The sequence below is a fragment of the Balaenoptera physalus genome (assembly GCF_965194825.1).
Source record: "Balaenoptera physalus genome assembly, chromosome: 17".
Classification (NCBI taxonomy): domain Eukaryota; kingdom Metazoa; phylum Chordata; class Mammalia; order Artiodactyla; family Balaenopteridae; genus Balaenoptera; species Balaenoptera physalus.
The window spans coordinates 53,060,416-53,076,041 of record NC_138895.1 but is presented as its reverse complement, the minus strand read 5'-3'; the positions used below and the strand labels follow the sequence as shown (position 1 = coordinate 53,076,041).

General features: G+C 34.7%; 1 protein-coding gene across 34 annotated transcripts in view; it reads right to left on the bottom strand.

Annotated features, from left to right (window-relative positions):
• RIMS2 (regulating synaptic membrane exocytosis 2) overlaps positions 1 to 15,626 on the bottom strand; it is a 596,173-nt gene that overhangs the window by 86,591 nt on the left and 493,956 nt on the right. For 20 of the 34 annotated variants that reach the window (XM_082434237.1, XM_082434242.1, XM_082434231.1 and 17 more), the window contains one exon: positions 3,380 to 3,621. The exons of the other annotated variants lie outside the window; for them this stretch is intronic. In XM_082434237.1, coding sequence (XP_082290363.1) covers positions 3,380 to 3,621 — 242 coding nt within the window. The remainder of the gene's footprint in view (positions 1 to 3,379; positions 3,622 to 15,626) is intronic. 34 annotated transcript variants of the gene reach the window in all.

The window sequence follows — 15,626 nt, the reverse complement described above, 5'->3', positions numbered from 1 at the left end:
AGGTATTAAATTTGAAGATTTCAGTTTTAAACACTGTTAGAGCTTGTCACTGCATTTTTAAGAAAAGAAAACATAAAAACCTTACTTGAGACATATACACAGAAATACAGAATTTAGAAACCCACTGAAAGTTTGGAGTCCAGTAATTACAAAACAATCTCTGTTGGCTATTCTACAGTTAATCTCCGGCTTTAAAGTGAGAGATATTCTGAATTCTATTGTCAATATAGGTCAAAGCTATACGGTGTGTATGTAGGAATGCAATTACACATTTTAAGAATGATAAAAAATTTAACCATTATAATGTTACCGAATATAAATGTAGACAACAACAAAAAGGAACACATTATTTTCTGCTATGCTATATACATAAGAAGGGGCTATATGGTATAACAAGGAACTAAACTACATTTCTTAAATCTGCTAACATCACAGTGTTTTTGACAATAAAAATCAAATCAGTGTATGATCAACAGATCTCTATTTTTAAATAAAAATATTGTCAAAGAAAGATATATGGGATATTAATGCCAAAACTATGAAGACATGAAATTGATCATTGAGAAATATTGACCATCTTCTTCAAACATTCTATACTCTTAGCTTCTGTGACACTACTATCTCATAGTGTTTGTCCTTTTTCATGATAATTTCTTCTTGGTCTTCATTGGCTCCTGTTCCTCTGCCCAATTCTAAAAGGTTAATCTTCCACAGAGTACTGTCATCACCTACTGCTCTTTTATCTGTATTGTTCTTCTTGGGCAGTCTCACTCATGTTCATGGTTTCAAGCAACCTCTAAACGTTATAACTCCCAGATTTATGTCTCTGGTTCTGACACGAGCTTTAGAAGAGTTTATTTAAATATGTTCTAGATATTTCTACTTGGATATTCCATAGATATCTCAGATTCAAAGTGTCCTAAATTGACACCTCTCCTTCTCCCAACCTACTCCTTCTTTTATACTTCCAATATCCATTAATAGCACCACAACCATCCATCCAGGGATGCAAGCCAGAAATATGGGGATTACCTTAGAATCTTCTCTCCTTCACCTCCCCACATCCTACCCATCAATAAATTGGGTGACTGACTACTAATTTTGCTTGTTAACAATCCCCTGAATTTATCAACCCCTCTCTATCTTTATTATAACTGACAACTGACTTAGTTCAGGATCTTATCTCTTATCTGAAATATTGTACTACTCTGCTAATTCATCCTAAAATCCTCTTTACCAGATGCTGACTTATGTTTACTTCTTTATTGCAGCTCCACTAGATATAAGCTCCAAGAGAAGGATCTCTTGTCTTGTCCATGTTTTCTTTAGAATACAGCATATGGTAGATGCTCAAAAAATATTTGTTAGATAAGTAAATGGCAGCCTGAATGGCCTACAAAATATATATTATGCAAATCTAACCATATCAATTCTCTACTGAAAACCCTTTAAAACTTCCTATCACCTACAAATTAATATGATCTATAAGACTCTCCATGACCTATCGACCTTGCCTCTAGCCACATTCAGTCCAAAATTTTTTGTTAAATCACACCTATTTCCTATCATTCCTGTATATGTCATACTTCCCTTCCTTTGTCATTATGGTTTCTATCTGGAACACCTTTCTAATTGTCCTTTACCTGGTTAGCAATCACTCTTTTTTCAGGCCTTGGATCAGGCAACATCTCCTCCAGGTATTCACTCCTGGAATTCTAGGTTGGTTCAAACAATCCTCCTCTGAGCACTCAGCAACTTTCTGTGTAATTCTAGTTTTACCACTGACATAGGATCTTGAAGCAATCTGTTTAAGTATCTATCTTCTACTAGAGTATAAGCAACTCAGGTTATAAATGATTTCTTATTCATCTGTGTTCTCCACGTGCCTGGCACATAGTAAGTGCTCAAACCCCTGAATGAATAGAATTATTTATTTCATTTAACACTACATATTCTCTAACTTGTAGTCTTATCAGTGTCTATTTTAGGTTCTTCATTTCTTAGATTAATAGACTTTATTTTTTTAGAGCAGTTTTGGGTTTACAAATGTTTGTAAGTTTTAAAGAGAAAAATGCAATAAATAAAGTTCTAACTGCGAGAGAAAAAAACCTCTCAATTTCAAAAGGCCAACATCTATCATTTTAGCACAACACAGTTACTTATGTATAAATGTTAGCAATTTAAAAAATCCTTTAAATATGATTTCTATGTCCATAAATTAAATTTCTAATTCTATATTAAAATGCAAAGTAACATTTTAAAACACCAAGTGAAAAATTACTCTAACATAATCACATTAAATATAGTAAGTTACAACCAGGATATAATGAATGCCATCAAATAATTATTTCAAAGTAATACTATTATATAAGGCTCAAATTCCAGAATCACTGTTACAGTTTGTAAAACCAAGGTTAGCCGGGTCCAGGAATTAACATATCCTTAAATTCTTTTGTGCTGTAGACTTATGCCCTGGCTTCTCTGTACCAGAACCCTAGTATTCAGACATAAACGAGATTTAATCCATTTGCCTATAATTTATTTGCTGTAAAAGAAACACCATATTATATGCTTTTGTTTGTGTGTTAAGTAGAAGATATGCTATTATTTCCAAGATACCAGGGACTTAATGCTTAATTATCAACACCCATTTGAAAAAAGGCATTGCTTTGACTCACAAATTTCTTAATTACTAACAGTGGCTTTTCTGAGTAGGAGTGTGGTATCTAATTTATTTTTGCAGATGTGATTAGAGACTGAATTTTAAAGTAGCAAAGCTTTGAGTATCTTCCCTGTCAGCAGAAAATTCCTCCATCCCTGCTGCTGGAGAATATTGCTGCTTGAAGTGTTAACAGGGAAATAAAAACTGCAGTGAGAAAATTGATACAACTGGTAAATGCTGCTTACAAACTGAAAAAGAAGTTAGGCTGTCAGCAATAAATGAAGTATATTATTCACACAAAATATGTGGTGTCATCTTCATCACGGTAACTTGCCGGGAATGGAAATTAACTTGGCTGGTTCCAACTTGAGGAACCTAAAGAAAAGCAAATATCTCACAGATCAGAGTACCTTTACAAAGGACCAGCACCTGACAATCAGGGGGACCACAGCTTAACTCCTCTCTGAGGAGAGAAGACGTTAAGTGCATTTCAAGGACAGTATCCAAGGTTCACTGAGAAGCAGGTTCATTGACCACTGAAAAGCAAAGCCATTGTTATATTTTTGGAAAAGTTAACTAGTTTAAAATGCCCCTTTCCTTCTGGAACATGTCATCATCTACACATTACTGAGACAGAATAAGTAAGAGAAAAGAAGATGTATTTTAATTAATTACAACTCAATTAGGAAGTCAAAAAAGTAACATAAAAATGCCTACCCGTTTGGCTGAGCTGAGAAGCACTGCGGCTTTTCCGGGAGAGACCAACAATAGCTACCATTTTGGCCCCAATGCTAGAGCGCCGCTTTTTGCTGCTGCTGCCCAAGGCGCCCACTGCAGTGTCAGACTGGCTGCCATCATTCTTCTCCAGCGAGCACATGTCTCCGCTGATGCTGGTGCTTTTAGTCATGTTCTTCCCTGAGATGCCCATTTGTCTGCTTTGCATTTTGGATGTAAAGACACTGTAGGCCGATGGATCGTTAAAAGTGAGGACAAGAGTGAAAAGGAAAAGACAGAAAAGGTATTTTAGATGAAATATCTGGAGTATAATTCAATTATATCATCAGTGGGACATATTTTTAGGACTCAAAAATTTTCAAATACCATGGTCTTGAGTGGGTTTTACTATTCAGGGCCAACCTTAACGTAACTATCCAAAATCAGACATGATTTCCTTTCTGCTTTCAAAGAAGGCACTGGTTTGCATGGCCACAGGAAAAAAATATTTGCGAAAAATCAGTGGGCTCGTTTAAGAGAATATGCTGTCCTGCCAGTGCAATACACTTTGAGGCAGCCATATAACATATGAAAGAGGTTTCCAAAGCATTCTTCTCGAATTTGCCTTACTATAGCTTTCACAGAGAAATTTGATGAGTGGGGAAATTTTACAAAAAATGGCAAAAATTACAGCATCTATTGCTAAGAGTGGCTCTTTAAGTTTTCTCATTTTATTAATAAGATTTTTCTAATAGTTGTTAAACTTTCTAACAGGGATTGATGTTTTCATTAGTTTTGAATTAAAAATAATTTATTTCACTTTACAGTTTCATATATTGATATGTTTATATTCCAAAAATGAAGAAAAGATTTTCCTCTTGCATTCATTTGAAACAAAGAAACATCATTATCAGTTTTCTAGACAATATGGTCAGAAGGCAATAATTTTTTAAACATTTAAAAAATTTTTAAATATTTTTCCCCCTCTATCCTAGAGTAAAACCTACTGAAAGGTTAGGACCAGGGATCAATCCCGGGCCCCCGGCAGCGGAAGCATGGAGTCCTAACCACTGGACCACCAGGGAATTCCCAACACGTTACCTTTATTAACCTATGTTCGTTTCCTCCAAGTATTTAAGAGGGAAAAGACTCAGTATGAAATGTTTAAAAAAGACAGTAAATTGTACTATTTGATACTTCGCTGTTAAGATAAACAGCAAACACAGGACAAATTCTGAGTTTGTGAGAGTATGAGCATAAGAGTAAAACTGTAAATAAAATATACAGTCATGAAAAAATATTTCATCTTATTGAGAGCTGGGAAGGTGGTTAGGAGAGAACCTGCCCAAGGAATTAGAGACTAGAGTGACTCAGAATTTTATGAATGAAGTATAGAGGGCCCAGCAGCTCATACAATGGAGTATGAGAACTGCAGCGCAGGGGCAGAAAAGACACTTGAGTGGGACTATTTATAACATCTTAGGCTAGTAAGTGGTGCTAGAGAGGGCTTGGAGGGCTTAAAAGTTAGAAGGAATAATGATAGAGTTATTATCATTATTATAGGAATAATGATAGAGTAGGAAAAAACCCAGTGAGACTGGCCAAGTTCCCAAACATTATGCCACCTTGAAAGCCTTAATTCCCTTTCCTTCCCATTCCTGTGTTTCTGGAGGCAGGTGCCAAGAGCTCACTGAATACCTATCACTATGATCACTCAGATTCGATTGCACCAGTTCCCAGTCATTGAGTGAAGGTCTGGATTTCAAGTGCCATTTCTTGAATTCTGGCATATTCCTTATGGGAGGGGGGAAGGGAGGGTAACAAACTCTGCTCCCATCTAAAGTTCACCTCACTAAACATTTTCTCTATATTAAATATTATTTCTTTCCTATAATGTGGAATTTGAAATTATTATGATCCTACATTACAGTTTAATAAGCTATATTTCATTTACTCAAATGACCATCTACAGTTTTCGGCTAGTAAAGTAGTAACCATTTATTCAAATGTTTATTGAATATATATCCCCACAAATATAGGGATACAAAAATAGTATGACACAGTCCCTTTTAATTAATGTACTGGCAAAAATATCAGCATGTAAAATGCAAATATAGCTGCATAAGAATGTGGTCTTAACTTATAACTGAAATTCCAATGATCAGCTCTAACATCAAGAAACTCTAATTAAGTTAAACATTCAAGAAAACATCTCTCTCTGAAGAGTATATAAAAACTGAGTTTCTCATGCTAATTCTTTGATTGCTGGAGATGACAGGAATTTAAAATTTAGTATTTTTAACATTATTGCAGGTACTGTATATAAATGCATTCTATTAACATACTATAATGTATTAGTATAGTATCTAAATGTCTTGGAGGGTATGTGTGTGTATGTCTATGTCACAAAGTTGATGTCCAGAGTTAGGGAAGAATATTTAGCTCATCAATAAATTATTTTTAGTCAAAAACATCTGCCTTAATTATAGTTATTAGTAATGAAGCTGTGTTTAAATGTTCCTTAGTCTTGGGTCTCATGATAGGAAGCAGCGCCTTGCTGGTTACAGAGCAGCTCACTGCACACTTAGGATAGTTTAAGGAGCGCCAAGAAGGCCGGTCATCTCCAAAACTCCTTTCCCAACAGCTGCCTAATGCCTAAAATGCCACTATATTAAAGATTTCTTTAAGAAAAAAAGAGTTATTTCTTATTTTGAGGTTTGCTCCCTTTTAACATTTTGCTCCCTTTAACGATCAACTCCGAGGATTTGATCGTTCATTTAAAAGATATTTGCTTTGTACCTACTACGTGGCAGGCACTGTTCTTGGAGTTAGAAATACAACAGAGAAAAAAAGAGAATGTCCCTGCCTTCACGGAGCTTTCCTTCCTATTGCTGTGGGGAAAGACAATAATGAAGTAAATAAATGCCAACTTCAGATAGTGATAAGTGATCTGAAGAAAGTAAGATAGAATACAGTGGTAACAAGGGACAGGAAAGTTGGGGGAGGGACAACATTAAATGGGGTGGTCAAGGAAGGCCTCTGGGCAGAGGAGACAATTGAGCTGAGTACTGAATGATGAAGCCAGTCACGCCGAGAAGAGTATTCTAAACTGAGAGGGGGGCAAGTGCACACACCTAGGGGTAGAAAGAAGCTTGGCTGTTGGAGGAAATTTATAAAACCAGTGTTAACTGAATGAGGTGAAGGTGATACTAATATAAGGGGAGGTCAAGAGAGGGTAAGGCCTGAATGTGTTGGAATAAATACATGTCCTGTACTGCTTACCCTTATTTAACTGCCTATTCAGATACTATAGCAGAGCGGCCCTAAGTCTGAGAACGTTGCATAGTTGGTTGCACCAAGAGCCCTGGGATCCAGCCCAATATTTTACCTCTCAATATATCATTAATGGACATTTTGGAGACAACATAATTACCTTCTTTAAACAGTGACAAATTTATAAAGGCTAGATCATTAAAGGAATAGGAAGATTGCTTTATTAATTGAGCATTCATAAATCCATTTAAACTCTTAGGTCTGTCTACCTATCTATCTATCTATCTATCTATCTATCTATCTATCTATCTGTCTATCTACCTACCTACCTACCTACCTATCTATCTTTACTATCTCTTGAATTTATAAGTTCTCCATCAAATCATTGAATAACAGATCCCCACCCTGCCATGAGTTTGAAGAAACTTACTCTAAGGAAAAATGTTAAACTTATTACTTTATAAATCAAAAGTGTATGTTTCTCTCTCTGCCTATCACACAGTGATTGAGACTTTGACTTTGTTGAGACAAATGAAATGTTAGTTGGAAGTGAGTCCTAGCACTTCTGTGGAGAAGCATTTAATCGGTGGTGTTCAACTCCAACTTCTCTTTCCCTCTGCCCCTGGGACTGTGAAAGACAGGGCCTCTATCAGGCTGAGCCCCTGAGTGACTATAATGGACAGAAATGAACTTTTGTTGATTATGCACCTAAGAATTCAGGGTTGTTTATCACAGAAGCACAGTTTAATATGTCTTGAGTAACAAAGTCAGGAGAGACTGGCTACGGAAAAATCAATTAGGAGTTTATAGCAATAATGCTGGGAAAATAAATAAGAACTTAGGCTACTGTAATGTTATTACTAATAGAAAGCAAAGATTAGTGTAAAAGTTATCTGGAAGGAACCTTCTATACAGCTTAGTATCTGGACCTGGAAATAAGATATAATCATAGTTCAAATTAGTAAGCATTTACCATATTCCAGAGGCTATTTCAAGTGCTTTATATGAATTAACTCATGTAATCCTCACAACAACTCTTAAAGAAAACCGAGACCCTTAGAGAGTATAGTGTTTGCCCAGGTGGTACTGATTTAGGAAACGATCAACACCGGAACCAGTGGAATTTCCTGATGGAAAGGCTGAGTAGGAGGAGGCTGTACACTCAGGCCAAGTGTTCAAGGGAATAGTCACGGCTCAACAGATGGAGTCAGTAACTATTTGTTGAACAGGAGAGGACAGATGAAGCTAGGATGGCCTAAGTAGGCAAGCCAAGAGTGTAAAGAGAGAAATGAAAAAGGTTGAGAAGACAGTCCAAGGAATACTTATATTTTAAGATTAGGAAAAAGAAAAGTGACTGAGGTGAATAGAGATGCATTCTCAGAAATAAGAAAAATAGAATAGGGTTAAGTTCCACAGAAGACAAGAGAAGAATGAGGTTCAAGAAGGTTGTGGTGGTCAAATGATGCAGAGTTAATTAGCAGGAACATTTAAGAAAAGCTATGGATTTAGAGATTTAGAGGGTACAATTTACCTTTAAGAAAGCAGCTATTGAAATAGAGAAATTCCTATTGAAATAGAGAAATTCCTTCAAGATGGAGAAATATATGAGTTTAAAAACTCAAGTGAAAGAGTTTGATTTAAAACATTAAATTTTTATGCTGTGAGGAATTTTATTCAAGGGGAATAGAAGGAACCCATCTGTATATCTGTTTAATAAAACTGTCTTATCACAATTTCTAGATCCAAAACTACACGGGTAATGGTTTACCAGAAAAGTTTCTTTTACTCATTGGTCCTCCTTTTCCTAACTTAGTGAATGAGGAGGTTAAAGATCATTGTTAAGGTACTTCTAACCTCCAAATTTTTGTGACTATAATACCTCTGTTAATGTGGTTTTTAAAATTAATCCCTTTCAAATTTTCACAGTTCTTTTTCTTTTTAATTCAGCTTTGCCTATTGTTCCCCACAATTTCCCTTGATATATGTATTTTAAGCAATAACATGTCTCCCTTCACAAGTTTCCAGAATAAATTCCATAATTCTAACCCATCAATTCAATGTGTGTATCATCTCCTTAAATTTTTCTATTGTTTCACCTGTACTTTTCAACTAACCTCATTATTTCTATATGTAAATATTTTAGGCAGAAACAGACTTCTCTCTAATTCATTTTCATGTCAGCTTTTCTGATTTTACCACATGATTACATAGTACTTTCAATAATATGAAAAAGTCCATGACAAATTATCAGAAGGTACGTTCACTAGCCTATTACTTTAAGGATCAGTTTACAAATTTCACCATTCTTACTAATATCAAAGGAACACTAATAGTTAAAATTTTGTGGCAAAAAACCCCAAAAAACTGAGAACTTGATTTATTCTTGCTAATCATCCAGCTCTATAATCAGAGTATCAAGTTTTGTAGAGTATTTAACAAATGATCAATATTCTGCACTATTGCAATGATTACACTACATAAAAATTCACATTATGCTGCTAAAAATAATACTGAAAGCTAAACTATAATATGAAAATATTCTTGGACTGTAACTTTAACCTAAATAAAATCACTAGATGTTGAGTTTCAAAATGTATGAAAATGTATAAATGGCTATAGATTAAGGCTATTAATTCCTCAGACTCTAAAGTACAAAGCACATTAGTTCCATATTTTGAAAAATCGTGGATACTCAGATTTTTTTTCAAAAACTTGATTACAAATCAAATCCAAGTTAAAAAAAAATCTCTACTTTGTGTAATCACATTGCATCATTTGTAATCACATTGCATCAAACATACTTTAAACTTATAAATCTTGATTAAATTTAATTATTATCGATAAAACTCCCATATCTAATTAAAATCAATCTTTCAAATTCATATAGAAGAATCTACCAGAATTTCTGGAGTCCCAAAGGATTAACAAAACCAAAAACTCATTCTAGAATTTTTTTCAAGAGGCCAAATATATATTATCCATACATTATTCCTTTATATTTAGAAACAAGGTTACTTTATTGAAGTTGTCTATGTTTTCCTTATACTTGCCTGACAATAACTGAGCAAAAAGAAGTTGTTTCTTGCCCTTTTATCTTTCTTAGCATGTGTGGAGTCAGGTAAAATAATTTGTAGAGAACCAGAAATAACTTCCACTGTTCCAAGTTCTTGGAATTTGTGGCATCATGTCACCTGGCACATTATTCTTCTAGTGAGCTTTGCATTATTGCTATAGTAAAGCCTTTGTTATCAGAAAAGATAGCCATTTTTACCATCTATCCTCTTTAACAGATAGCAGGGCTCAGGAGACTGGGCCATAGGATGTAGAAATGTCAGTGAAGAAGAAGAGCACATTGTGCTTTCTGAGACAGTGCTGTTATCAGTTACCAGGTCCTTGCTTGCTCAGGAGAAAATGAGGGTTCTGGGTTTAGAGATAAAAAGCCAAGAAGGAGCTCTTTCATCAATAGCACATACTGACAGGCCAATGATTACAGATATTTAAAAATATCTAAACAACAAAGCTCCAAGTGAAAATTTTTTGTATTTCTTAATTCAATTTTAGTGGGTATTAAAAAATTAACGTCTAAAGAGTGTGTGTGTCAAAAATAAACTCAAAATGGATTAAAGACCTAAATGTAAGGCCAGACACTATCAAACTCTTAGAGGAAAACATAGGCAGAACACTCTATGACATAAATCACAGCAAGATCCTTTTTGACCCACCTCCTAGAGAAATGGAAATAAAAACAAAACTAAACAAATGGGACCTAATGAAACTTAAAAGCTTTTGCACAGCAAAGGAAACCATAAACAAGACCAAAAGACAACCCTCAGAACGGGAGAAAATATTTGCCAATGAAGCAACTGACAAAGGATTAATCTCCAAAATTTACAAGCAGTTCATGCAGCTCAATATCAATAAAACAAACAACCCAATCCAAAAATGGGCAGAAGACCTAAATAGACATTTCTCCAAAGAAGATATACAGATTGCCAACAAACACATGAAAGAATGCTCAACATCATTAATCATTAGAGAAATGCAAATCAAAACTACAATGTGATATCATCTCACACCGGTCAAAATGGCCATCATCAAAAAATCTACAAACAATAAATGCTGGAGAAGGTGTGGAGAAAAGGGAACCCTCTTGCACTGTTGGTGGGAATGTAAATTGATACAGCCACTATGGAGAACAGTATGGAGGTTCCTTAAAAAACTAAAAATAGAACTACCATACGACCCAGCAATCCCACTACAGGGCATATACCCTGAGAAAACCATAATTCAAAAAGAGTCATGTACCACAATGTTCATTGCAGCTCTATTTACAATAGCCAGGACATGGAAGCAACCTAAGTGTCCATCGACAGAGGAATGGATAAAGAAGATGTGGCACATATATACAATGGAATATTACTCAGCCATAAAAGGGAACAAAATTGAGTTATTTCTAATGAGGTGGATGGACCCAGAGTCAGTCATACAGAGTGAAGTAAGTCAGAAAGAGAAAAACAAATACCGTATGCTAACACATATTTGTGGAATCTAAAACAAAAACCAAAAAACAATGGTCATGAAGAACCTAGGGGCAAGACGGGAATAAAGACACAGACCTACTAGAGAACGGACTTGAGGACACGGGGAGGGGGAAGGGTAAGCTGGGACAAAGTGAGAGAGTGGCATGGACATATATACACTACCAAATGTAAAATAGATAGCTAGTGGGAAGCATTCGCATAGCACAGGGAGATCAGATCAGTGCTTTGTGACCACCTAGAGGGGTGGGATAGGGAGGGTGGGAGGGAGGGAGATGCAAGAGGGAAGAGATATGGGGATATATGTATACGTATAACTGATTCACTTCGTTATAAAGCAGAAAGTAACACACCATTGTAAAGCAATTATACTCCAACAGAAACGTTAAAAAAAAGTGTGTTTGTGTGTGTGTGTGTGCGTGCGCGCGTGCATGCATGCGTATGTGTACTGATTATATTTTTTATTTTCAAGATATTATGATGTTTTGCCAATTTAAAAACCTTCCTGGCTGGGGAGAGATCGCCCCTTCAGGTGCAAGCCAATTCTTAGAGGCAGTAAAGGGCTCAGCCTGGAGCATGCCTTTGATATGCAAATTAGCCAAATCCAGAGACAAACCTCTTCTATCTGGCCCATTTACACCAAAACAATATTTCCCTGCCCTAAATCATTCCAGGGCCTGGTACAAAGCAACTAGAGACCACCCCTATAACCCAAAGCCCAGCCTGCAGAAATTATTCAAACTAGCTAATCTTCAACTGTTTACTCTCCCCTATCTTGTCTCTTTTTGCCCCCTCAATAAAGGTTCTGTCCTTGACTTTTCTCTCACTCCTGCCCCTTCTCCCTCCTGACCTACCCTGCTGCTTTCCCACATGGCTCTGCTTGGTGTGGCATGCCTCCTGTTTCTTGGGACAAAGTTTATTATAAACTTTGTTTTCCTGAGCCCCTTCTGTGTCTCCTCTTGTGACCATATCTGTCCGACCATCACATAGAACAAGAATAGTATGTATGTATGTGCGTATAAAATAACAATACTTCTTGTCAAGAACCACGGTTACTGGTATTCAGTATTACTGAATACTGGTAATTTCTCTTTGATTAAATGCAGTGCTGATAAACCCAATGTCTTCAAATTCCTAACATTATCTCTTTGTTCACCCTAAGGAAAATGTTATTATTCTTTCATGTAAAAATGTGCAAATACATGATTTAATTTAGTATATTTGCTTAGCTTGTATTTATGCATGTAGATAATGTTCCAGTCATCACTAACCAAGTATAAGCTTGCTTTACATGTCACTCAGAAATCATCAAGAACAGAAAGATTATAATCTCCTTCAGTGATTACAATGACAGTAATATTTTGACAAGATGTCCTTGGTCATATATACTGAATCTTCCTTGGAACCATTTAGAGGAAAGCCTTCAGCTTCTTAGAAATCTAAACTTATTTTTTCTTTTTAGATTCCCAGTCAATCAGTTCTACAAAGATTGTGAATTTCTGTTCTGGAACCATGTCTCGGTACACACAATGCTAGTCTTTTAAGGTTAGAAAATCCACTGGAATTGGGGCTAACATAGGGAAGTTAGGTGGACATTTTTTAGTTTAGTGCATGGTTTTTGAAGTTTTCCTACTGTTATTAGAAAACTGAAAGACAAAGAATAACATGGTAAAACCATGCAGTGTAAAAAAAAAAGAAGCATTGCTAAATTTTTCTGAGCTAAAGTATGCTTTCTTTAATATTTAGAATTTCTGACATAAATGTGAAGTATTAAGTATTGCATCTTTGGCCTCATTAAACAAACAAAGCAAAATATACAGTGAGAATGTCAAGAATAAATCTATGTTTCTCTAAGTATCAGTATTTTATACACTTTCTTCGGTTGGAGTAGTCAACAAAATGATTTTTTAGGTGTTTTACATTTTGCTTGTCAAAAAATAAGGTATTTTAAGAGAGTTACTGTTCAACATGCTTCAAAGAAAAGCAAATTAGATTTGAAATGGGCCTAATTCTTCATATTGGAGTAAGGAGGTAGTTCTTCTACTTTTCAGATTCTCTTAAGCTTAGGTCATGGTCCCTCAAAGGAAAAGTTTTATATTTGATTCTTAGGTAGATATGTACTTCAACAATATTAGTGATTTATTCAAGGCAACAAAATCTGGCAATTTCATTAAGAGGTGAAATGCAAGTTTAGGTTCCAAGTCAGTCAGACATGGGTTTCTATCCTATTTCTATCATTTAATAGTTCATGACTTTGAGCATACTTCTTAACCTGTTCTGAACTTTAGTTTTCTCATCTTTTTATTATATACCTTTCCACTTGAAGCTGTATGGGGCAAGAACTTTATCTCTTTTGTCCACTGCTAGAGTCCAGGTTTTAAAATAATGCCCGGGGTCTCCACTGTAACCTGGGCACATTTGTGGCAAAAGTGCTCACATGAAACCCTAAAGTATTATTTTCTCAAGTTTGTGTTGAAAACTAACAACAAAAATTAATTCAAGGATATTATTACCTCCACTGCAGTTAGCTACTTTATGAAACTAATACACTTTCATTTTCAAATGAATTTTGAGAAGCCAAAGCCTAGAAAATAACGTAGATAATATCTATTCACCATAATGAAATAATAAAGATAAATAGAATTTAAGCAATTTGTAAATGTCGTGTTTCAAACATACTTCTCCTGCAGTTTATTTATTGGCTACTCCTGCTTTCATGGATACCTGTCACTTCTCTTAAACTCATGTTTGAATGAGTGAATAATGAATTGCACGCACAAATGAGAACACAAAGTATTTTTTTTCACCGTGACATTTCTTACAGTATTCAGTTATAAGCATATAAAAAACAGATGTGTTTATATTTCATGTTACACTGAATATTTATTTTATAATAGGATTTTGACTTTATATGTTGAAACCAATAATGTTGCTAACTGTCATTAAGTGGAAACCCTAAATTTTAAATGTAAAACTGTAAATTTAAAATGTAACATTTATTACATTCTACAGGATTAAATCCTTATACTTAAAAATTCTTATGTTCCATAAATGGAAATTATAAATCCTCAGAACTTTTGAATGATTACATTATAGATGAATACACTATGAAACTATTAAATTGCCCAAGATTTATCATTAGTCATTTAGAGTCAAATTTATCTAAATAAACACAATTATGCCATATATATATATTTTTGCAAGTAGGCATATATAAAAAGTTTAATGAAAAAAATTATGGTAAAGAGGATTTACCAATAAAGTTGTTGTACTAAAAGGGACCAGAAATTTGTAGCAATTTGGAAGTCTATTTATTTAAAACAAAACTGTTTTTCTTTCTTCTTTCTAACAAATATGTATCTTTCCTTACCAAGATTTCTTAAACCATGCTTTTCTCCAGAGAAATAGACACAGAGCTTGACTTTGTATTACTTTGTTCAATTATACTTTTTGAAGGCTCGAGATCTCACTGCCCAGTACTATGGGCACTAGCAACATGTGGCTTAGGAACCCTTGAAATGTGCCTCCTCCAAATTGAGGCGCACTGTGTCATATACACACTGTTTAGATATATTATACACTGTAATAGACACAAGGCTTAGAAGTGTTAGTACACCCCCCAAGAGAAAAAAATGTGTTAATCTTTTTATATACATTAAAATTTGAAATGCGAATATTTTGGATATATTAGATTAAATAAAGTATACTATTAAATTAATTTCACCTGCTCGTTTTAATTTTTTTAATGTGCCTACTCAAATATCTGAACTTCCAAATTTGGCTCACATTATATTTTTATTGGATTCTGCTGCTCTAGATAACTGGTTTAAAATGGCATAGATAAATTTCAGCAAAAATATTTGATATGAAGTGTAGTTTCCTCTGTAAATTATCATTTCCCTTTGATATTAATTATGAAATTACTGTTGTGCTGTGAATAAAATGGACTAGTGCAAAAACCTTATAAACGCAATCAAATGCTGTCACTGACAAAATATTAAGCTTAATACTAAAAATAACAACTATAATATGACACTCAAAAGGTAAAATAAATACATTGAAAGTGAAAATATAAAGCAGTAAAAGAATATTCAGCAAACAGTTATTACAAAGATGAGGCCGACGCATGCTCTAAAATGAACAATCTATTTTTCTATTTTGATACTTATTTAGACATATGTATTTCAACTCTATTAAGGGCAAGGATTCCTAGTCTTGAGCAAAGAATATCTATGATTTGCATATCTAGTTAGAAAAATAATTATCTACTGGGAAGCCAACTGAGTTTAACCAGGAGACTCACATTTAAGATGTAGTGTGCTACTCACGCTATAACTGAGTAATCAAAGTAGTTTGTGTCTCAGCTGCCCTATTACGTAAAATGGGGAAAATAATATCCCAACCTTATTCAGAAAGTTGCTACGAGGCTTTTCTATCTC